The 24,504-nt window shown below is 38.7% G+C and overlaps 1 protein-coding gene across 4 annotated transcripts in view; it reads left to right on the top strand.

Moving 5' to 3' along the window:
* The window catches only part of cntnap2a (contactin associated protein 2a), a gene marked incomplete at its 5' end in the record, with an annotated part of 289,852 nt that overhangs the window by 173,771 nt on the left and 91,577 nt on the right, over nucleotides 1–24,504 (top strand). For all 4 annotated transcript variants that reach the window (XM_036124791.1, XM_036124789.1, XM_036124790.1 and 1 more), the window contains 2 exon segments: nucleotides 6,558–6,714; nucleotides 15,288–15,415. In XM_036124791.1, coding sequence (XP_035980684.1) covers nucleotides 6,558–6,714; nucleotides 15,288–15,415 — 285 coding nt within the window.

Genomic DNA, 24,504 nt, shown 5'->3' with positions numbered 1-24,504 from the left:
GTGCAGGGAACTCATAAAGTCCCCTAACATGAGATGGCCACAAAATAAATAAAATACAGAAAGAGGACCAACGGTTTGCCCACTCAGCACACAGCTCAGGCTGTTCTCAAACTGTGTGAGACACTCAAGTGCTTGATATAGGAAATCTGAATCCCCTCAGTCATCCAAGTTGAATAGAAAGGAGGCGATGTCAGGCAAAAAAAAAGATGGAAATTGTCTGTGACAAGCTGATATTTCAGTTTGTTATCAGGAAAAACTCAAATATGAGTTTTCTGCCTATCGCTTTGCATCTGATTGCTCACTAACGATGGATGTCTGCGACTATGAGGCCCCTCATCATTTTTCACAGCTAGATATTTCATTTTCTTGCATTACTGTAATTTTTTTTTTGTTTCATTGTCGTTATTCCTATCTGTTAACCCCCTATCTCTGTCGTCCTGCGACTGTTCCCCTCTGTGTTTTCTCTCTGCGGCTCGATCCGTCTTTAGTTGTGGGAGTCTCGACAAAGCAGAGCCGACAAGATGAAGATGTGGACATTAACCTTCTGGATAGGAGATGAGATAAATAGCTGAGTGTGTCTGTGGGTGGGCATGTGTGCACGTTTTGTATATTGCTTAAGCAACAAATAGATCACAACAAGTACTGCTGCATTGCTGTCCCCCGAGGACAGAGGAGGAGCACGACTCCAGGCCTTATCAATCTGTCATGGCTGCTTTCTCCTCTCCTATAAACATTATCCATGTTGCGGAGGGATTTGGTGGTGAAGCAGACAAAAAAGGAGTTTGGAATAGATGCAGAGAGTTAAGGTTATAAGGAACTGACAAATTCTCTCTTTCTTTCTCCATAGATAGATAGATAGATAGATAGATAGATAGATAGATAGATAGATAGATAGATAGATAGATAGATAGATAGATAGATAGATAGATAGATAGATAGATAGATAGATAGATAGATAGATTATTTTATTGCATTGGACGGACTCAAACAAATATGCATATATAATCTACCACTATGCTGTGTATCCGGATGATACTCTGGCACACAATTTTTACCTTACAAATTTTGCACCTTCCAAACATATGCTCTCTTTTCTTCTCATAAACACAGCCACGCACCTACACACCGAAACAAGCCTTCTCGGAGTCATCTTGGCAGCGCCCTCTCTCTGCGGATCCCCATCTGAACTCGGTGCCAGTCTGATTCCATCTCTCCTCCTCTCACATCTTCACCCATCAGTGCTGCTGTGCTCTCATCTCTCCTTCCACTCTTTTCCTCTCTCTTTTTCTTCACTCGTGAGTTGTTTGTGTTGGCAGAACGAACCAAAACCTCACCGGAGAGTTAAACTGGCACGATATGTGGCTCCCATTCCACCTGATTCCCCGCTGTTCCTCTCCTCCTGTCTCCTCTCATCTGCTCTCCTATCACAGAAAGCCAAGCTATGAAAAATGGTCAAGTGTGACTTTTTTTGCATTGCAATACTTTGTTTCGCTGTTTTATATACAGGAATAGTTGTAGGTAAAAGCTTTGATAAGGTAGTGGGAGTAAAAGGCCACACAAAAGGCAGACATGGAATAGAAATATCCTTTATTGTCCCACAGTGAGGAAATTTGGAAACTGGGCTTTTTGTTTGGATTTTTATTTTTTATGCTTATTGTTTGCTCTTTCTAGACATGAAATAAAGCCCCTAATTTTGCCAGCCCAATTGATTTTGCTTAAGCACTGCAGCCCTCAGACTTCTTGAGCCTACCCAGGGGAGCAGTGCTTTGAACAAGAATTCGGCTTAAATGTTTTCACTTTGATTTACTTTTGCAACCTTTAACTTAAATCCTCTTTTATTAAAAAAGTAGGTGATGTACCGATACATTAGTTTTGCAAATAAACATCTGAAAAGTCTGGCTTATGTTTGTATTCAACCCCCTTTACCTCTTGCTAAAGTCCAGCTAACCAACTGCTTCAAGGTTTATGAAATTAGTAAATAAGACTCCACCTTTGTGTAAATCAATCTGGGTATGAAAACAGCTAAAAACAAATGCACACAGCACTTTACAGAGTTGTAAAAAATTTGTAAACCCTTGCATTTTCCATCCATTTTAATAAAAAGATATTTGCAAGTACAAGGGACATGAATGCTTTTCCTAAACACTTATTTGCGAGGCTTTGACTCTAAATCAAGATGTCCCCCTCACCGAGGCTGCTGTGAAAAAGTTACGTTTAGTTCAGGCCAGTTATGATTTTAACAGCAACAAAGTCTCTCAGTACACTTGGTTTCCACCCTGCCAGGACAAGCAAAAGCTTGGCCTTTATTTTTTATTAACTTATTTGCAACGTGAAAGTTAGAACAGTTCATAGACAGTGGCCACCGTATGGTGGCAGCGCTTTGTGCGGCTCATGTTTCGTAGATTTTGGCCAAAGCACTGACTATAATGAGAGAGGGAGACTGATTAGTAATCCTCCACAGTTGTGCCAATCAGTCATACCTGGCACTTGTCCCTTAATCACACTAATCAACCTCTTCCTCTGCAGCTGTGAATCATCTACATCCCGCCACCTTGATGTCCAAGCACTCTTCTTTTGGCACGGCTTTGTATGGACCTTTTGTTTGGACAGTTTCTAGCTGATGTGTGAGACAAAGCAGTAGATTACCTTGACCTTCTGGGACAAAACACTACTGGCCTTCAATTTTACACATTAGAGGACCAGACAGAAGCAAGAGAAAATTTCAGAGTGTGAAGCGGAGAGGCCCCACAAAGGGCTGGCTTTATAGACAGCACCACCTAACATTTGCTCTAGTAGACCAGATCTAACGCCTTATTCTGGCTGCAGCCTTCATAATGAGTCTGTGATCTCAACCCGCTTTTTCTTTTGACTGCCTCACATCTGTTTCTGTCTTTGGTTTTTAGAGGCTGCACCCAAGTTTTGGAATCTTTTTTTTTATCTAACATGACAGTCAGCTGCTGCATATGTTCCGCAAAACAGTTCCTGTGGATCATAACAATGTCTAGATTAGTAGTTAACTAAAATACAGTATCAGAAGCAGCCCACAGTCAGTGGATCTGTGAAAACTGGCTTCACAAAGTGAAGGAAAGTAAGAAAAGTGACAGATACAGATACAAGGTGTGGGGTTTTGAAGACAATTTATGTTGTAAACAAATAAAAAAAACAGCTGAGTGGTCAGCATGCTTTCAGTCTGAAAAATAACCGAAGACTGCTGAGATGCAAACCAAGCTAACCAGGGCTGTGAAAAGGAACATCAGAACAATTGTCTAAAGAAAATAAATAAGCATACACAGAAAGGGAGTGGCACTGTTGTTAGCTATGTTGCCTGGTAGCAAGAAGGTGCAGGGTTTGAATCCCAGCCTGGAGTTTGCATGTTCTCCCTGAGCATGTGTGGCTCCGGCTTCGTCCCACAACATGTTTGTTAGGTTAATTGGTCTCTCTGAACTGTGTGATTGCCCTGTTATGGACTAGTGACCTGTTATGGGTGTACCCTGCCTCTCTAAGAGACCCATGGTGTCTGTGGGGATCAAGCTGGGTTCTTGCACCCTGCTCTGACCACTAAGCCACCACTATTCACCAAATGCTGTTAGATCCATTCCTCCATTCATTTATATATTTTATTGTAACCATGCATTGCCTTTTTTTCACTACTTCCATTCTTTACCCATGTAGGTAAATCCAGTGCATCAGTGTATTTCTTTTGGTTGCTATCTATTTTAATTTTTCTTTTCTTTTTTGGAGAAACATACACATGGCAGTTCTAAAACCTCACATGTGATTTGATTTAACCGTTTCAGGAGACTGTCATTGCATTTGTTTTGCCTCTGATCCCCATTCAGGCCAGTTTTACACCTGAAAAATATGATAACCCCGACTGAACCACAATAAGCAGCCTTCTGATGGACACAATTTAAATACAAAAACTCATCAGATTTAAGTTTGATGACATGTGTTATAGACATAGTTATAACCCAAAGCAGTTAAAGGAACTATAAATACTAATGACACTTAGTGGTTAAAATTTTAACAACACATACGCAATGCCTTTCTTGGAGACGAGCCATTTACTCAACGTTCCGCTGTTGCTGTAAAAGTCACAGAAGAAAATACATCATATACATGTCTTGTGGCAGTAAAAATTCAATTTCTGGTCTGCTTCTCATGCTGGCTTCCATGTTTGCAGGCCACTGCTCTTTTGCCAAAATAAAATACCAAATGCTGCGCTCTGTTTTGGGAACCCTGGGAACTTCCATATGATTGGCTCAGGAACCAGGAAGAAAACTCGGTCTACACTCTTTACCAAAGTAGTACTGGACCGTACCTCTAGGTTTGAAAGGAGAAAGACTTGACTAAGACATCGCTGATTGAGAGAACAAATCTTTTATAGGGAATGTTACTTCCATTCTGGGTGACAAATGAGAATGATTTATGTTGATTTTACAGTAAATATCTTGCTTATAGCTCCTTTAATATGATGCCAATTGGTAAAAGGTTTTTCAATTTTAGGAAACCCAACCACTTGCATCAAGTTGTTCACTTTGCAGCAATCCCTCTCATGAAGTCAGCATGTGGCGACGGTGGAAAGAAACAACTCCCTTTATCAGGAAGAAAACCTCCGTTAGATCCAGGACACTGTGAAATCCTATTTGCCATGACCGTTTTGCACCCAACCAGTCTCTACCATGGAGTGAAATAACCTGCTCCCATGCTGTTTCTGTCCAGTATTGACCTACATCCTACTTAGACACAAAGAGTTCATAGTATCAGAAGGCCAAATGGATGATGAACTCAACTCCATTTCTCGGTTGTTCTGCCATGGTATTTGTTACGTAATCTACTAATTAATTTATTGATTTTTGCACTCAGCTGCTGCACTTCGTCTGCCCGTTAGAACTGAACTTATTGAAGACTTCCCTTTAACCAGTTTAAAACAATGTAGGAAGATCTGTGGAAAGTAAAGATAGGGAAAGACGGTGAGAGATTCACCGCACCTTTATTAGACATATTAGTCAAGAATAAGACATTTTACAACTCACAATGAGGGGAAATAAATCAGCCCCGATAAGCACCTGATATTTTTTTTTTTTTTTAACTTCTCAAAGAGTGTTTTTGCACATTTTCTTTCTTAAAGGTGAGATGTAAATTTGAAAGTGTTTGATACACAAATTATGTCTTGTATCCTTTTTTTTCACCCTCTCATACCTTAATCATGTTTCTGCTCCAAACATCTACTCAAGCAAGAAGAGCGTACTTACTTTCACTTGTCTTTCACTTTGAACATGTTCAAAGTGACTGCAGATCCTCTTCAGGGTCAATGACTTAACAAGATGAGTGGCTCTTCTGGATATTCTGGACTCAGCCAGGTTGGGCGTGCAATGGGATCGCGGGTCTGAGTGTGAGGCTGAAACTGTATCGGACATACTCATTCTCGCTGGTACTGAAGTGCCACAGAAAGAACACAGTTACATTAACACATAAAGTGAGAGCGCTGTGAAGTCTCTTGAGGCAGCCCTGTTAATCCTGCTGATGATGGCTTGTCTGAACAGTGGCCCGAAGAGAGATGAAGCTAATTCTCTTCACAAGAGTAATAAAACCGCGGGTCACCAAGGCCGAACACGCACACACTCCCGCTCACGGCCTACAGTTAAAAGACACATAGACACGTTTCTAGCTTCCTCCTGGAGTTTCGCCCCACACACTGTGATAATACAATATATCAAGCCTCTCAATGCAATTTTGCTTCATCAAGTCTGCTTCAATGCCTTTTCCGTAAAAAAAAAGCGTTGCTCAAGCGATTTCATCGGCTTTGATGGCATTTTACAAACTGATATTGACCATCCAGTTTATTTCACGGGGAATAAAGTTAGAGACGCAATATTGTTTTAAACCTCATATTGTTGTGTTATTTTATTATTATTTTATTTTTTGCCGTGATATATTGCCTGCCACCTATATATTTACGCTTATCTCTCAGCATAGTTACCGTCACATGCCAGAATATATTATCCAAGGCAAAGAAAACAATATTGCATTTCTTATTGGAGGTCAGCGGTTCTTCACCTTTTATCTAACAATGGAGACGTGCACACGAGCACCCGGCAGACGCACAAACAGATGCGCCCAAAAGAGCCTATATCAACGCTGACGTTTTTATACCCACACGCCAAGTGCAGAAATAAAGGAAAATGCATCAGTGAACCTGTGTTTGTATTGTAAAATCCCAGGAGTGATCTGTGACTAGGTGTGCCTGTCAGTCTCGGAGGCATTTATGTGTCTAAACATGTTGAGCAAATGAATTACAGTCAGCAGGCAGCTATCAGTAGTCAATATATTCATAAACTAGAAAACCTCAAAAAATAGTTTGGTAGTTGTTTACGTGTCATCATATTGAATTTAAAGGGTCCAACAAAACAATTGTATCGACCTCCATGCTTGTCTGCATTTTCGTCTGTTGTTTGATTTTTCTGTAAAGCCCAAAACAAGCAAGACGGCGGGAACAGTGAGGATGGAAAAAGACTGACAGGTTGCCCTTTGCGTTTTGTGTGTTTCATTCACAGACGGGACCCCCTACACATGGTGGGTGGGCCGGGGCAGCGAGAAGCATTTTTACTGGGGCGGATCGGGGCCCGGAATCCAGAAGTGTGCCTGTGGCATCAACAAGAACTGCACTGACCCCAAATACGACTGCAACTGTGACGCAGATGCCAATCAATGGTAAGTGATTGGAACTATAAAAGTATTTTTAAGTGCACCTTATCGTCCCAAAAATATGTTAAATGTCAACTAGGTTATTCTACATTGAGCAAGATTCTTTAAAGCATTGTTGGAGATTCATAATACGTTTAACCTTGGCAAGAACAGTGTGATCAGGACTCACTTCTTGGTACCTGAGGTGGCACAGCATGAGTATTTACATGATCATCCATCCATCCATCCTATACCAGGGGTCACCAACATGGTTCCCACGGGCACCTAGTAGCCCCCGTGAACCACATTTGGTGCCCAAGAGCCTGTTCTAAAAATGGCACCAGTGAGCTGCATCTAAAACTTAATTTTATTCTGTTACTCTGTTTATTCACACTTGCATTTATATGGATTTAATGATGACGATATCTATTACAAAGCATGAAAAATGTGTTTATTTCACATAAAGTTAAGATGAACTCTGACTCTTCTGGTTCAATAGTCAGTACTGGTAGACCCTCGTATAACACAACACCAATGAAGTAGCTCTCTGTTTCAAAAAGGTTGGTGACCCCTGCTCTATACCCACCTGTCCTCGCGAGGTTGGAGGAGAACAAAGAATCAGAATCAATCTTTATTGTCGTTACTTGTTACCATAATGACCAGTGGCTTCTCTGGCATGATAAGCTAGGTGGGGCACAAAACCTCAACTCCTATTAGTAGCAACTAATTTTGGACTGGACTGAAGCTTTAAGAAAGGGAGATAAGACTGTCTTAGCTCCATATCTGTTTCAGTGCTACTAATTAAGATGGTTGTGAATAGCATGATTTTAGGGTAATCACCAAATACTATAAGTAATAGCTCCCAATTCAGGCATACTAGGTATTTCTTGAAGCACAGCTTGCTGGTAGAGGATTGCATGGGCGGTTCTAGATGGGGGCCAACAGGAGCAGTGCCCCTGTAGAACTGGTCCGGGCCCCTCTTATGGCCCATGCTACGGTCAGATTTCCCTCAAATCGCCTTTCATCTCAGTTCTGGTGCTCAGTCCATTCTTTGCTTCAACAAATGACCCTCAACATATCTAAATGGCTAAATGAGTTGAATTGCTGCCATGTCACCGACTTATTCACCATATGTTTTCACAAGAAGTTGAACAGGTGTACTTAATAAAATGGCAGAGTGTAATTTATGGTGTCTACATAAAGTCTCAGGTTTACTGTGACATTTTTATTTATTTATTTTTTTTTTTTAATTATTGCATGTTAGCTAATAAATAAAACAGATGAAATGCTGAATAAAACTCTGTCCACTTGAACAAAGAGGTTTTTCAAAATGAAAATGTTCTGCTATATTCACACACTTAATGAGTGCTGTTTTGGTAAGAAAGAGAGGGTTTTTTTGTAATTTATTTAAAAATGGACATATTAAAAACTTTTTGTGAATTTGTGTGTCCTCGACTAAATGAGTGCCGGCATACAATGTGTATGCTAGCAACTGCTTTGACAAAAGAGTTTTTTTTTTTTCCTTTTGTACATCTTCCAGAATGTGTCGTGAAAATGTTGCCAGTAAATTTCACTCGTCTCCAGGAAAGGCTTTTTGTGGAGAGGACAAAATAAATGCCAAAAGAAAAAAAAAATTCAAGGCAGTTGTTTTGGCAGAAAAACTCCTCATGATCAGGATCCAGCATTCCAGCTTTTGTCGGAAATTATGTTCATTCAATTATATTCATTCTCTTTTGTAATTTTTTTTTCTAACAAAAGAAAAATAGCTTTAAAAAATAAGAGCCCCTAAGCATGGATCAAAATGTGCATTAAGTATCTCCTTTAGAACAGCTTGTGTCTGTTTACCAGGAACTATATATGCATTATTGTTTAAACTTTGACTTCATCATAATGTCATTTGTTGGTACAGAAGTGAAAGCTAAAAGTAGACAACACACCAGGTTTAAAATAACTCACCCAAAAGCAGTTAGAAAACAATATGTTGTCCATAACCTCCCTTTGTTATTCAATTATATTCAAACACTTTTTTCCGCTTTGTTGTACCGAGCAATTTGTTAATAACTTGTTATTCCTTCTTTACACTTCAGAGGCACACATTTTGTACTGGTGGTTAAGTGTGCAGTTTAACTCCTGTAGTCCTGCATCCCTAATTAGGAGGGAAGGTTAGGATTTACGCTGATTATGTTTTAGAAAACAGCATCTCTCCACAGCTACTACTGGCAGCTACTTGGTCTAGGCTGGCGCATGGAAACCATGTGCCAGCCTGATGGGCCTGCAACTCATATATCTTTTTTAGAAATATACAACACCTGTTTAAGAGAATAACACTAAGAACTCAAATTCTGCAGGAATCATCCCAGATTCCAATAACAAAACAAATGCTGTCCTACATTCACAAATTATAATTCTAAGAAAGAAATATGGCAAAATGCATGTAGTGGTCTAGTATTATCCTTCTAGATCACAGTAAAGTTCGTCACACAATGTTTGTTACACAATTCAAATAATGTTCTTTCCATCATGCTGATTAACAAATTCTATATCGTATTTTTAAGAAAGCACAGGTGTTGTTTTCTTGAACGTGGTTTAATGGAGAAATTAAACACTTACCTGCCTCTTTTAGGAATATTTTAAGCCGCTGTTTAACTAGTGGGGTCAACGCAGTATTACCACCAGTAAACCATACTTCTCTCATGACAAGAGACAGTTATGTAACTCGTATGATTACCTTCAGGGACAGAAGAGCATTTGTCATCCAGTTTAACCCTCCCACAGATTTAAACAACTCTTTAGATCAACAGAGTGAACTTGCGAGGGATTTTACTTTTATAACATTGTATATCGCCCATATTAATACATTTTCAGAGATTCAGGTGTTGCTAAAAAAAGCCACTTTGATGTGAAGGCGAGAGACTATCTACAAGGTGCATGTTATGTATTTTATGTATTTTAGTCACATTTAAACAACTCTGAATGGTTACATAACTTCTCTCCCAATGTCTGACTGAGAAAGGCGTGTCGCTGTTTAAGATGGAAATTGTAAGATGGAAAAGTTTTTTAACCGATTCATTAAAAAAGTTCCAAAATAACATTTATGTAGAGTAGCGAATAAAAATCTCAAATTAGCTCAATCAAATGTTTTTTCTGCATCTAAAGACAATATATTGGATTTTTACTGTAGGAATAATCCATTAAATTAAGTAATCTGCGTGCTTTTGTGGATGTCTGCCTGCCTTTAATCAAACTAGTCTGATCAAGGTGTATTATGAGAGGAGTGACCTTATCTAATCGCTTTGCAAGAGCTCTACAGATTATTTTAATATCAGCGATAATAAGGGATATGGGACGATAGCTGCTAGGAAACACAGGGTCTTCGCTTGGCTTAAGAAGGAGACTAATGGTAGCAGAAGCCAAATCTTTAGCTCCCAGAGTCAAGTAGAGACTCTGACTGGGCCGCTCTAAAAAATGTGTATTAATTACAGTCAGAAGAAAAATGTTGGTAAAGTTAAAAGACTACCTTAAATCCAAATAGACCTGGGGTAAGAATTATTTGGAGGTTAGCTATATATATATCCACACAGCCAAATACTGTATACATGAATTTTTATATCATTAGTTTATTAGGTTGTCATTAAACTGTACAGATATTTTCTTTATACTAAATGGTTCATTATTTTTCATTTACACAATAATGGCAGTGACTTACTCCATTATATTACTGGTGCAGTTGCAACCAGTGCAGTAGTACGTATTCATCAGAATTAACTATTTTTACACATGAGCAGGTTCATTCACCGATTACTATTTGTTTTAATGGCTACACTGATTAAAATAAATCACTTTGATTTAATAAAAGATGCACATGCTTATTGGAATATGTTTTTACTTACCTTACCTAACTATTAACACTCTAGCCCTGTGCAGATCAGTTGCCATGATTAGATTCACGTTTAGATAGACAGCTGGCCCCTGGAGTAAAAACAATATGATGGGTTAAAATATAAAACTCTGGCAACGAGATATCGGGAAGGGAGATTATAAAGTGGCAAGTCTAGAAAATTCAGCATTTGCTGTTTTCTAAAACAGCAATTATATACAGGAAATCCAGATGATAGTAAATGAGCGAATAGAGCAAGAAACTCTTTCTGCTGCTCAGAATAACAGGTTTTTGTTGTCAAGGACAAACACAAGTCAAACTGTTTCTGTAGGCATGCATGTTTCCTCCGCAGAGATGAAGAGCAGACTCCAAATCTCAGAGGATTCACTACAAGATACACACAGCAGGGAGGCAGGATTGCACTTTATCAAAAAACACGCTGAAAGAAACTTAATTTGCCTGGACTGATGGTTTAAAAACAAGCTCATATCAAAATGATGGTAAGAGACAGGGTAAACATTGCCTAAAGCGCCATCTCATCTGTAAAATACGGGACCGGTCTAAACACTCATGCTGTCAGTGAAACTAGAACGCTGACATTTACTGACAATTTCACTGCGGAGTGAATCAGATGGGCCAGAAGTGTACAGAGGCTTTCTGAGTCCAGAGATTCAGTCAAATGCAACAAATTTCAATGGGCACAATTGTTAACATATAGACAAAACAAGCCAAGAGGGAATTGGTTGAATATCCTTAAATGGGGAAATCAATCTGAGCTGTAGTCAACATCCTGAAGACCGCTCCAAGGGCAGAGAGTTACACTGAGAGAGAAATGTTAAAAATGTCATTATAATGATTTAGCTTAACTGTTTTTCTATCTGGTGTCATACTCCAGCAATCCATGTTTAACAATGACATTTAACTTTTTCATTGATTCAGATTACACTGTATTACACTGAATGTCTATTAGAAAAAAAACTGCACAGGATATCTGTGCAGTTTAAACTATCTGAATATCTTTTACAATTCTCAATAAACGTGATAAATGCAATGACAAAGCTTGGTTTGACTGTTCTTTCTCCCTTTCAAATGATGTAATTAAAAAAAATAACATGAGGAGCAAAACTCTAGTGCACACAGCGAGCAGCTCTCAAATTTTCCCACTTCAATCAACAAAATAGCCCTAAAACGAGTTACAAGACTACTCCTTACTAATTTGAATGTGCACAAAATGCTGTTTTAATCCATTTCTATCTACTTTTGGCAGTAGTGGTAAATATTACTGTGAAAATGGGATATTTGCAGTCAAAATGGGTTTTTGTGTAATCAGCACACCAAGTGAAATGTTTGAAGAGAAATCTCACAGCACTAAACTTGATGTTATATTATTCACAGTGGGATCTTGGCTTCCACTTTAAGCTACATACCTCTTGTATAGTGATTCACAGGCAACCACTCTAAAACTTTTTTTAGTCATTAAAAGTGGCAGTAGGCAGCACATAAACAAGTTATGCACAGTGAATATGCACATTCCCAAATCCCTTACACAAAAAATGCAATATAACCCTTCTGTGCATGGTGTAAAGCATCTCTGGTGGACACAATAGCCACAGCAGCTGGCCACATATAGTGAAACCCATAGTAAATATGTACTTTGAAATAAATACATAATTTATTGAAGTTGCATAATCACACACTGGAAATATGGGACAAAGTCAACCATTAATTTAAGTATATTTATTCTGTAGGAAAAAAACAATCTGTTATGATATAATATGTCTGGAAAATTACAGGTGGTACAAATATAGTTAGCTGTGCTCTCTGTATTTTCTACAGACCTTTTTCTGACAAAAGGAAGAAAGTTAGGGGACATATCGTGCTTATATGTTCTTCCTTTTCACACGCTAAGCATTCAGGTGTGGTCTACATAAAACAGAACTCTAATGAGTCTAAATTGGGTCTAAATTCCTCATTATTGGACGATAATTCAATAACGATATATATCGATCAATAGACACGTGACTCAATAGGAAAAAAGGGGTCAATAAAAAGTTCAATAGAAGATCAGTTTTGCTTCCTTTTGCGTTCTAGCCAGGAATATAGATTAATACTACAGTCTTTACATCCTCCCAACCAATCACAAACCCAGACCCAGATAAGCTCTGTCACCAAGCTTCAAACAGTTCAGAGAGCATGTTTTCTTTTTTTGTTTCTAAGACTTACAGTTTTTTTTGGTTCAATAGAGGCTTGTGTTTGAATTCTGTGTTCTTTATTTAAAAATATGACATCAAGCAACAGCATAAAATGGCCAGGGCTGCACTTAAAATATATCTTTTGAATTTTTTTGATAATTATCAATATCGATCAATCTGATTTCTATTTTATCAATATACATTTTTTCTCTGTTGCCCCTGTTCTGAGGTGCGTGTGAGAGTAGCTCGTTTTGGTGCCGTGTCTTTAAATTCAAAGGAAGCACTTCACAACCCCCACCCCTCTCTAGGTAGCTGTAGTTTGGACTCCCCAATCGCAGCGAGAAATAAATTCATGAGATTGGTCAGCCGGAAGACCATGGCCTTGTTTAGCAGCTCTCCAGCAAAAATTGTGACGTAATCGTTCAGTGAAAGTAATGGAAAACAGAGAAGATGGCTTGAAAAAATCCGACCCAAACAGAATATAAAGATATCCGCACAGTTCCTGGACAGACTTCATTTTACTTTTCTGCACTCCTAGAGACTCCAAATACACAACAAAATGTATTTAAGGGCTAGAAAAGTGGATTTTGCATGATGCATCCCCTTTAACATAGATATTAGAGAGATATGTGACCAATTTGACTTCTTTGCCCAACTTCTCCAGGTCGTTCATAGTCCATAACTAAATTAGCCAAAAAAAATCGAGTCACGGTGTCCAGAACCCCCTGAGCCTCTGAAAAAGAAACGGGCCTCCTAAGAACTATGGTTAATGGGCATGACGTGCTTTTCTACATATTCATCCTTTGTTTCATGACAAGCCCCTTGAAATGTTTATTCCTGCAAAGCTCAAACTTAGTCTGATTTAACCAAAGTTAGCAAAAGAGTTTAGCAAACTCCACGTTTGTGTTAGTAGGACATAAAATACTTTCTTGTGGAACATTCCCAGTTTAGCTCTTGGCACTTACGTGACATCTTATTGTTGTTATGAAGATGCCTCTCTCTGCTTCAGTTTTCAAACGTTGAGTTTTAGAGATTGTTTACCTCCTTCATCCTTCTCCTCTGTATGTGTGTGGTGGCCGGGTAGATATCGACCTTTATCCAGCTTATTGGACGGTGGCTTGAGAATTTAATGTTCATAAATGTCCTAATTTTACCTAAAAGAGAGTTCATAGACACTTTGATCAAATAAAAAAATGATTCAGTTGTATTTTTTTTTAAGGACATTGTCATAGGTAGCATTAGCCTGTTTCATAAACAGTCCTACCTTTGACCCATGAAGATTAGCTCAGCAGGGTTGCTGTGGTGTGATGCAAATAAAGTACGTGACAGAAAACTCAAACGGTTACAAATGTCGGTGGCGTGGGCCTTTATGATTGTGTTTTATTTTCAAGATTACCTACTGAAGACACTATGCTTGGGCAAAGTCCAATGATCTGTTTCTCTCTGTGTTTTCTTCTCTAAGTTCCCCAGCCAGGTGGAAGCGAATGCCCTCTGATTGATACTTCAGGCAGTCGAGGCGCAGTAGTAGTTTACTTGCTCACTAGTCAGTTGATACAGAGCTATGACTGTCTCATCTGGTTACTCAGCGGCTTAATAATATATGCAGGTTGAGTTCAGCAACCTGTCCCAAAACCACCTCAGTTCTTTCTCAAAACACACACTTAATCCCACCTTGAAATGTTTTGTGAACGGGGTAACACTTGTTATAAAGTAAATTGTACAAAGTCTTTTTTTTTTATTTCCTAACAAATCAAACTAAAGGATTTTTTGTTGTATTTGTCTTTATTTTTCTGCGAGGGATTATGCCACTGCGCTTAAAGATGAACATCTTTCAGGAGTTTTCACACATCCTTATCGGGATGCTACTGAACTTGCAGTTATATTTTAAGCACCGTATGCTTAAAATATTTTACATTAGTCTGCATTTCTGTAATATGGCTAAACAGATGCTATGTTCTGTGAAGGGTTAATATATATGCACTGCTAACATATGTTATGCGCATTTTACTTTGTGTTGCCTTTTCTATTTCACGTATAAAACCACATCAGACAAGTGAGAGAAGCAGAAAGGTGTTGATGAAATCATGAATCTTTCATGAGTTGTGTTGGACAGGAACCGTAAATGTAGCCTTGTTCTGCTGGAGGTTTCTTCCTGTTAAAGACTTCCTTTTCACAGTTGCTACATGCAAGCTCGGTATGAGAGTTTGCTTCAAAGTCAACAATGTGTTGCAAGCGACTGTCCTCTCTCCCTACATGCTCATCCAAGAGGAGTGAATGCTGCAAGTCGGTGATTTGATGCAAGCTGCCAGGTTTCCCTAGACAAAAAAACTTTTATCAATCAATCTGTCTATATGATTAACTTTGTAAAGTGCTTGAGGTGACATGTGTTGTGATTTGGTGCTATATAAAGAAACTGAAATGAAACCAATTGCTTAGAATTAGTCAGAACAACGGCCAAAACGATGTATATTTAAATAGTAGCCTATAGCAGAAATCAGTCGGTAATGTGGGAAATCTCTCTTTTTTTCTAGGAGGGAAGATTCTGGTCTCTTGACATATAAAGAGCACCTGCCAGTTAGCCAGGTTGCTGTTGGCGACACAAACAGAGCGCGCTCTGAGGCCAAACTCACCGTTGGACCGCTCCGCTGCCATGGAGATAGTAAGTATTGTGCCGCGCGTCTGGCTGGGGAGCGCCGGGCTGCTCTTATAATAGATAAACAACTACTTGGATCAAGAACAAAAAACAGGCTTGTAAGGAATATTGGCATTGCAGCAATTGAATATTCTTTTGTAATGGTACGTGTGAGATTTTTAAGAGCTGCAGGACTGAAGAATTTCATCTAAACAAGTTTTATTTGTTGAGCTGCATACAATTAGTTGGCAAGCTTTTCACAAAAGGTTTGGCTGCTCGCTTTTTAATGCTGTAATTGTATTTTTTTTTTTTCTGGTACCAGCATTTCCAATCAGTTTTGAATATTAAATGTGTACAGGAAATGAGTTGCAAATTGAAGAAATCACTGCGAAATCTGGGAAAGAACAAAAATAAATTAGCATTTATCTGCAGTTGAACTGATCATGAAAATAAATTTCTTGCCTAAAATACGAAATGATAACTTTTCATGAGGGGATCTGTACAGTGGACGTTTTTGATTTGAGTGATGTGGCTCACTGCCCAGGGCAACACACACATATATATATATATATATATATATATATATATATATATATATATATATATATATATATATATATAAGCTAAAACAGGATCTGATTCATAGTGCTCAATTAAAGGGCTAAATTTGATTATCTTTTATTTGCTGAAACTTTCATATATTACAGATTATTTTTAAGGCATTTTGTTATTTATGAGCAACAAATAGGACAGATTCTTTTTAACTGCAAAAAGAGGTGCTTGTTCAATTCCCAATTAATGCTAGAATAGAAACTGGCTCCATATCATAAAACATAAATAACGATAGCCATTGACTCTGAAACTGCTGGGGAAATTTAGTTAATTTAAGATAAACTACTTTTTTTTTTTGTATCACGGTAATGAAGGTACTGAATCGTGGTAATCCTCGATGCTTTGAACAGTAGGAAACTAAAGTTGTTGTCGGGACAAAAACAATTAAGAACTCTTTAGGGAAGAAATCCTCAAGAACCAAGAAATGAAGTCCAGTTGCATTTTATCCTGGAGACACTGTATGGAAGATATGGAAGGGACTGGAGGGTTCTGAGGACACGTAAAACATTTTAGAAATGTAACCCTCAGGCTGGATCATACTGTGCATATTGGTACCAGTAAGATCTTGGAATGAACTTTAGAGGAACTTTCAAAGCCATTGTGAATACATATAGATTAGCTTCTCAGGGTAAAAGCGACCTTTGAACGAGGCTGAAGGACTGCAGTTACAGTGACCTAATTGAGAAGCAATATGTGTGTTAATGAGTTTCTCCAAGTCATCTGTGGAGGGGGGGGCAGTTTCATTTTCAAGTCATTTCTCAGCTGGTTGGAAAGCCTGCATAACCTTTGTGAAGTTCACATCAAAGGTTGAATGAAGAGAGCTCCCCCAGTCACTGTGATATGGCTCTTATTAAAAATCACCGTTTCATATATTGTGTGCAGCTTTTACACAGTCAGAGAGACCAAAGGCCACTTTTGTTATTTGGCACTATGGGAAACCATTAATGCTACACCAGCATTTTTTTTAAATAGTTGTCTATCAAAGCATGTGCCATATTTTCTAAGTAGAAGGATATGTTGGGCAAAATAATTTTTGTTGAGTCTAGTATTGCATTGTCTGATTGCTATAAATCTGAGCTTGGCATTATGTTATCATATTAAAAGTGTAAGCAAATATCATCTTGTCTGGACAAGACAAACAGCTCATGATAAAAAAAACAACCCAGAGTATTATAGGCAACAATGTTATTATGGGTGTGTACATTATTATTTTGGCATATTTGGCTTAGGCCCCCTTCACACCGGATATAGGGCTAGTCCACACATAGCCGAATATCTGGGAAAACGGATACATGTTTATGCAGTTATGCCTGTCATTCAAACATTAACAGTGTTTTACATTCCTAAAATTATTTTTGAAAACTCTGGCCAAGTGGAGATTTCTAAAAACTCCGTTTTGAGCCTGAGTGTGCACAAGAAAAAAACAGAGGGTTAGGGTCTGGCACATTGTTATAGACTCGGCCATACAGTGGAGTAAAATAATAATACTGTCAGAGAAAAAGCCTAATTCTATGTTGCAGGCCAACAATGACCTTAACGACTCCCCATTACTAAGGGGTTGGACCTGTTTCGGTTCAATTTGCATGTTATCTAAGCCATTACAAGGCCTTTGTTGGGCAGTACCATAAAGCGTGGAACTCCAAACTACTCCAGACATTTTGAATTGAGAAAGCTTTCTGGATGGGAAGTGAAACATCTTTAAACTTGGGAAGTAGTTTTTTTGTTTTTTAACTTTTTTGGAGTGTGTAATCAAAGTTAAATATGACAAAATAACTAACTTACTGTTGTTTATTTCCAACTGACATTCCCTTGGCACTGCACAGTATTTCCTGTTTTCACCTCAGTATCAGGACTTCGTGGCAAAAGCCTATATGGAACATTGTAAACATTACAGCCGGTTCAGAGTCTTTTGGTTTGATTGTTTGTACAAGCCCAGCTGCTCCAAAATGTTGCGGTACAAAGGAGAAAAGTCACTTGAAGGTAAGCTGTTTCACCCAGGCACAAACCTGTTCAACATCACTTTTATTTTGAAGGACTCTGACTGACTTAGGTTTTAGCTTTGCAGTACACTGTTCCCTATGTAGCTGGCATGTTTAAAACAACGGTCAGTGGGGAATTTAAATGACTTTGTATGGATGAAAACCTTTCTAAAAACGTACGGTCATTTTTAAAAACGATGCGGGGTAGATTTTCGTTGTCATAAATACCCGGATACGTGTATACAAGGCCTAATTCTGACCTATGGTCTCCAGGAACCACCATAAATGTTTAAACATTACTGGATTGCAGTAACTTTGCAAAAATTAATTTCAGTACGATTTCATTATGCTACATGATCTCAGTACTTCTTGCCTTTCTACAGCAATGTGACAGCCAGGGGTTTGATGTTTCTTTACAATCTGTTTAACATATCTCTATATGTAGGAGGCTCCTGCACTCCCCCTCAGTTTCAGCCTTTCTGTGGAACAGACAACATCATTTACCTTCAGCATTTTCATCAGCTTATCAATGACATGAGAGGAGGCAGATGAGGGGGCGTCTTTGCAGAGGTTCATGCACTGCCTAGCATGCCATCTGCTCAGGAATTTTAACCTGGTGCGGCTTATTCCACCACATGCAGAGCGAATTCTGATCTCTATATGTAAGGAGATTAATCACAGCACCATCCATTTCTATACCTTTTTTCCTGTTACCCATAAAGTTTTGTATGAATTTGGTTCATGACTTTAGCCCTATTCGCAAGGGATAAGCATGATCTCTGGACCCCATGTAATAAATAAGTTAGTCCCATACGTTATCATGCATTCGCACATGATAACAGAAGCCTGAGATTTAGTTTAAATATCCGGACATCTCTGGTACTTATTGTGTGTGTGAGGGGCTGTGTAACAGAAGCAGTGCTGCCAACTCAGCTTATAATCGACTTTGGGCTCTCTTTTTTTCTAAAGTCACTTGTAAATTTGGTTAGTCGCGGTTTCTGGGCTTGTTTTTTAACGTGCAGACCTATATTTAGGTTTGTATTGTTTTTTCTCGAACACAACCCCTTTTCTTTCTATCGTGCTGTGCAACAAGAACTATTAAGAGCCTTCGTACTGAGTCAGTTAATATCTGTCCGCATACACCACCCCCATCATTTTGCGAACAGGAAAAGTCACAATGGTATAAATGCAACACTAAATGTATGCATTAATACAGTATAGAAACGGGCTTTGTGTTACAGTGTGGTGGGTTGCTTATTGGGCTTCTTTTCCAATAGGGCTTTGCTGGCCCGGGACTCAGGGTTTTCTAAACACTCCATTATTTACCAAACACGAATAAAAATGCGCCCAGGAAACAAAAACTGCCTTTTCACACATGGGATCCCACCCGTTTCTGTCCAAATCACTGAGAGGCCTGTTTGAATTGGATTAGTATTATCACAGGACCTCGGAGTTCAGTAAAATATAGAAGGTCTTTCGCGGGGGGAATTTTTACTTTACAAATTGCTGACATGGCCGATTGTCACGGGATTAAAAACACAGACAATCTCTGCAGTTATTACAAATCGCACGTGGTCCCTAGGAAAAACTAATCCTGTCGGAATAGGGCTATAGTCAACATTCTTCCATGAAATTAAACACTCTCTCTAACAGGAACTACAGATGACAAAATGTTGCAACACAAACTTTATATAACACAATTTCCTCCTAGCTGCACCTTTATTTTTTTAAAGACTGGAAGGATGACCTGAAGCCAAAATTCTGACTATGTATACTAGCATATTTAGCTGCTTCATATTTAACAACTCAGCTGCTATGGGCGTTGAACAGGGGTAAAATATAATTTAATTATATTTTAATCTGGAATTTTCTATTCTTTAAAATTTATGAGAGCAAATCACTTGTGCATTTGACTATTTAAGTGGTAATCTTCTGTTGGAAGTAAAGAAGGGAGTAAGGAGTGTAAAGACTTTGATGGAGTGCTGATTGTTACAAATCATAAAATTGTGAACCTATGTTAATCATTTCCTGAACTCAAAATCTTACTTAATCTGTTCTCAGAAGCACTCTAAACAACAACATGACGCAGGAATCCGCGGGCTTTTAGTTAAACGCATGGAATGGCCCCACATGCAGGGCTCACGGCGGGCGCGTTATATTTAGATTCGGCTGGCAAATTCATCTTCATTCCTCATTTGAACATAACATTTGAAAAACTATCCCATATTACCTGCTGAAGCCACAAGCTAACCTTCCTCCTGTTCAAGATGCAGCCCCGAAAGGCGCAGCAAAATGTTAAGTTTCACATGTTTGAGCTTCGCACGCCCCAAGATGTGTGACCACAAAGCAGATAAAAACAGCAGTTACCTCAAAAATACAGCTCACTGCATATGATTAACTACAAAAACAAACCGCCTTGCTTCTACAGCAACGGCAACAGAAAAAAATGGATATACTGGCCTGGCAATTCTGAACTGCTCAAATCTGCAGCTCGGTGAGATTTTTTTTGTGTGTGTGTTTAACCAGAGGAATGGCAGGATGTGATGCAAAGTACGGCTACAGTTACAAGAGAGTAATAATAATTTAACTGGAGTCATGCCAGTGTGATTTGGACATAATGAGGCAGTGGCCTTGGAACATGACTGGCTGGTTTTGCTTCAGATTCCCTGATGACAAAGCTAGAAAGGTGCTTAGGGGCAAACCGTGATTGAAACGCTGTCACTCCTGCTACCAGACTGCAGAGCACCCAAAACCCAGAAATGCTGCTTGTAGGATCTCATCATCTTAGCTAGCTTTTTTTTTTTTCTTTTTACTTGCAAAACACTAAGAGGAACTCTCAATCTCCATCATGTGTAAAATGGGAACGTACCTCATTGTTGATTCCCACAGAAGACCTTTCTAAGACCCTGCTGAGAGCATCCGTATTTTGGCTCACTTTTTATGTTCTAGCGCAATCGTTATTCACTTTGAAGTGATCTTAGTTTGCATTGAAGCATCGATTTTCTGGTTTCCTGGACTGCAAAATGTATTCTGAGAGTTTTCTACAATCTTTAAAAAAAAAAAAAAAAGTTCTGTTGACCGGGCTCCTGATGGTTGGACTATTTATTTAATAAAAAGATAAGGAGAGAAAACCGACATACCCTTCTTCATGCAAGGGTCGCACCTCATTGCAAAAAAAATAACACAGCTCACACTTAAATTAGTCAGAGTAATTCTTGCTTTATCTTTATTTTCTGTGAAATATTTCTATGTATGTGTCTTTGGCAAGATAATCATCATAAATAGGTAATTATACTCTCTGAGTATTTTCCATTGCCTCCTAACTAAGCACTCATCTGCCACAACATTAAAGTCTGCTCAGGTCCCTGTAGGAGCCCTTTTTGTCCTCCTGTTCTGATTTTGATACTGCAGAATGCCCACACTGACTGAGACGTAGATGAAACTCTCTGTTCCTCCTCTCCTTGTAATCAGTGTTGCTGCTCTCCTCTCTGTTAGACTTTGGGTCAGCTGGAAGACACTCACAGCTCCTGCCTAGCTGCGGTATTGATCACTTTCCCCGCAAAACATGGGTTGTTTCACTGTATCTTGAAGCTTCTCTGAGTTTTTAATGGTGTTTCAAAGTCGGTAGGGAGCAGCAAACCGAAAGCTTTCTGAGCTTCTCTGTAATCCGTGCCTTTGAAATAAAATGTAAAAGTCGGCTGGTGGTGGATATTGTATTATAGATTCAGATCTACCACAAATGATCTACCACAAAGCGAGACTGTTTTTCTCTGGGCCATTCAAAACAGTTGATTTGGGTAACACAAAAATAGATAAAAAAATAAAACAGACAACATTAAATCAGCTCAATAATATGAAGTGCATAACCTTGCCAGCTGTTAATCATTTTAACACTGTGGCGTCTCTTATAAAGCTCAGTGATGCTGCTCTGAAACAGATACTGACCAGAAGCAGATTATCTTGTTCATTATGTCGACCACCAGGTTGTTGTCTTTGCTTCTAAGTTGTGCAGCCTCCTGTCTGTATATTAATTCATAATTTATATGGATGAGTTAAACTACAGTGGTATCGTGAGAATATTTTTTGATGAGGTTGTCTAAATATCTGAGCATTAACAGTGGGAACAGCAGCAGAGCACACAGCCTGGAGACGTCCCAGGAGCCTGCTTGGTGTAGCTGGAGATGTTCAATGTGGGGTGACGGTGATCAGAAACGTCCGAATCCACAGGAAGTTTTCCCTGGTGGGCTCTGGGAAATTAGGAATCTCAACGCTGTAGCTGCCATAACAAAGAGGAATGCTTATTTGCAGTACATTTTGTTTTTATTGTGAGCAACGCAGCTTTTGTCAAGTTGGAATTTAAAGAGACTAAAGAGAAAAAAAAATCACAATCCTTTCACACAAAGACGTCTGCCTATCCGAGGCATCTACCATCAAATGAAATGTTTTTGCCTTTTTAGTGAAGCCATGCTGAAGTCTGCAGGAGCTGAAAAGGTGCTTTTTTTTTTTTTTTTTTTTTGCTCAGCGGGTAATGAGCTGGATTGTGAACACAACCTAAAACTTACTACAACTACAGTAAAAGGCAGAAGCATGTTTTCTTGCATACATAATGGCCAATGTGCCTAATCTTATTCAGGTTTAGAACTGTCTTGGCACTTCTCAATTAAGGTGAGGCACATTTGCCTTTTCTCTCCACTCTTTGCTTTTCTTTCACATACAGGAGGAAGAAAAATAGAGACCAAGTAAAATTAATAGCTGCAATTTTGCATATTGCAAGAGGAAGTAATATTCATTTAACAAAAAGAGGACTATGAATCTTTGGGACCAGCCATGTTAAATGTATCAATCCTCTGTAAAGACGTGTATCAGTTGCTTATTTTTCCACACTACTAAGAATAAAATGGAAAGAAGGTTCTGGGTTTAAAAGAATGTGGCCTACCGTAGATATGTTTTAGTTTTTTTTTTTTTTCTTACTTTGACGTTTCACTCATTTCTGTCTTGATCAGTCACTTTCCCCATTCATTCAGAAGACAGGAAGTGGCCTGGTTCTGTCAAGGTTGCCCAACATGACAGACCACCTGCCGCTCCTCCTCCCTGGTGTCACACTGATTATGGTCCCCTCATCAACAACCTGGTTCCACTCTCGCTAATGTCCCTTCATCACAGAGCTGCCAACAATCCAACAAACAATGATTTAATGACCCATGATATCACATCTGTTTGTGTGCGTAGGAGTCTATCATATAGTAATGTGGCAAACACAATTACAAAAGATGAATCTTTCTGTCCCTCAGAGGGAGCCCTGTTCTCTTTGTCTTACTTAGTTATCCCTGTATGACTTTTTGTGGGTGACAGATGAGCAGAGTAATCCTCTTTCATATTGAGGGACCAAATTAACAAAGTTTAAATTCAAGATGAGGGTTTTTTTTTTCCTTTTCTCTATGGTGCTGGCAAAGGAACATGGAACATACATTATACATTGCCCCATTAGGGCGTATTAAATATATATTAAAAATTTCACACGTGAATAGGTACTTCTTCGATGATTGATGCTTTTCATACTGTGTGTGGAGCTCTGTCTCAAGAAGAGCAATGACGATTGGCTGCCGTTATAATGGTTTTTCATATGTAAATGACTAATGGTACGAGCAGACAGGGAAAGTTTTAGTAAAGTGGTCTGTGTGTCTGTGTTCTTGTCTTTTTTGTGGGTTGTAGCCTCAAGAAGAGCGCTATTTTCTGTGCATTCATGTGTGATTGTGTGTGCCTGAACATGCCGCAGCATTAATGAAGCTCATTTTCATGGCTAGTTTAATAGCAGCCTATACAGTCATAGGCAGGCGAAGAGGAATTAGTTTCCCTCACTAACGTTAAAAGGGTTCGGACATTTTAATTGATAGAAATGTAAAAGAAAATTTTAAAAGGCGGCAAATGGACCAAAGCAGCGTTTACATATTCTGCCATTATGATGTCATGAACCTGCCTTGCAAATGACCACAAATGAAAGCATTCTTTGGGGAGTCTTTTAATAATTTAAAAGCAATTAGTTATCTTGTAATTAATATCAATGCAATATTGCATCCCAATGCATTTTCTCATGAACTGGTTCAATGGAAATCAGTCAAGTTTGTAATAAATAAAGAGTAATAATGGTAATATTAGTAAAACTAAGAAGTTAAGCATTCATAAAACAAATTAAATGGAGTGTTTTGTACACTATTGAGTTTTGAGTTTAAACATTTGACAAACCATTAGTACAATGGCTTTAACAGTTAAAGTAGACCTCAGTAAAACCTATCATTAAAAGCTATTCTATAGCCTCAAGGCCCTGTTGACATGACAATGTTTTCTGGTGAACAGTTTGGTTGAGTTCATCCTTTTCATTTATACTCCAATGCTGAATGTTTTCTTTGTTCACGACACAATTTGCAAACAGGTTCCAGGGAGTGACAGTTCAAAAACGTCCTGATTTCCATTGTCGTGTGAACAGGAAAAACTCTATTTTCCTCCCAGGGAATCGCTGGCCCATGA

Source organism: Fundulus heteroclitus, chromosome 21 (assembly GCF_011125445.2).
Source record: "Fundulus heteroclitus isolate FHET01 chromosome 21, MU-UCD_Fhet_4.1, whole genome shotgun sequence".
NCBI lineage: Eukaryota > Metazoa > Chordata > Actinopteri > Cyprinodontiformes > Fundulidae > Fundulus > Fundulus heteroclitus.
This window is presented reverse-complemented; position numbering and strand designations above follow the sequence as displayed.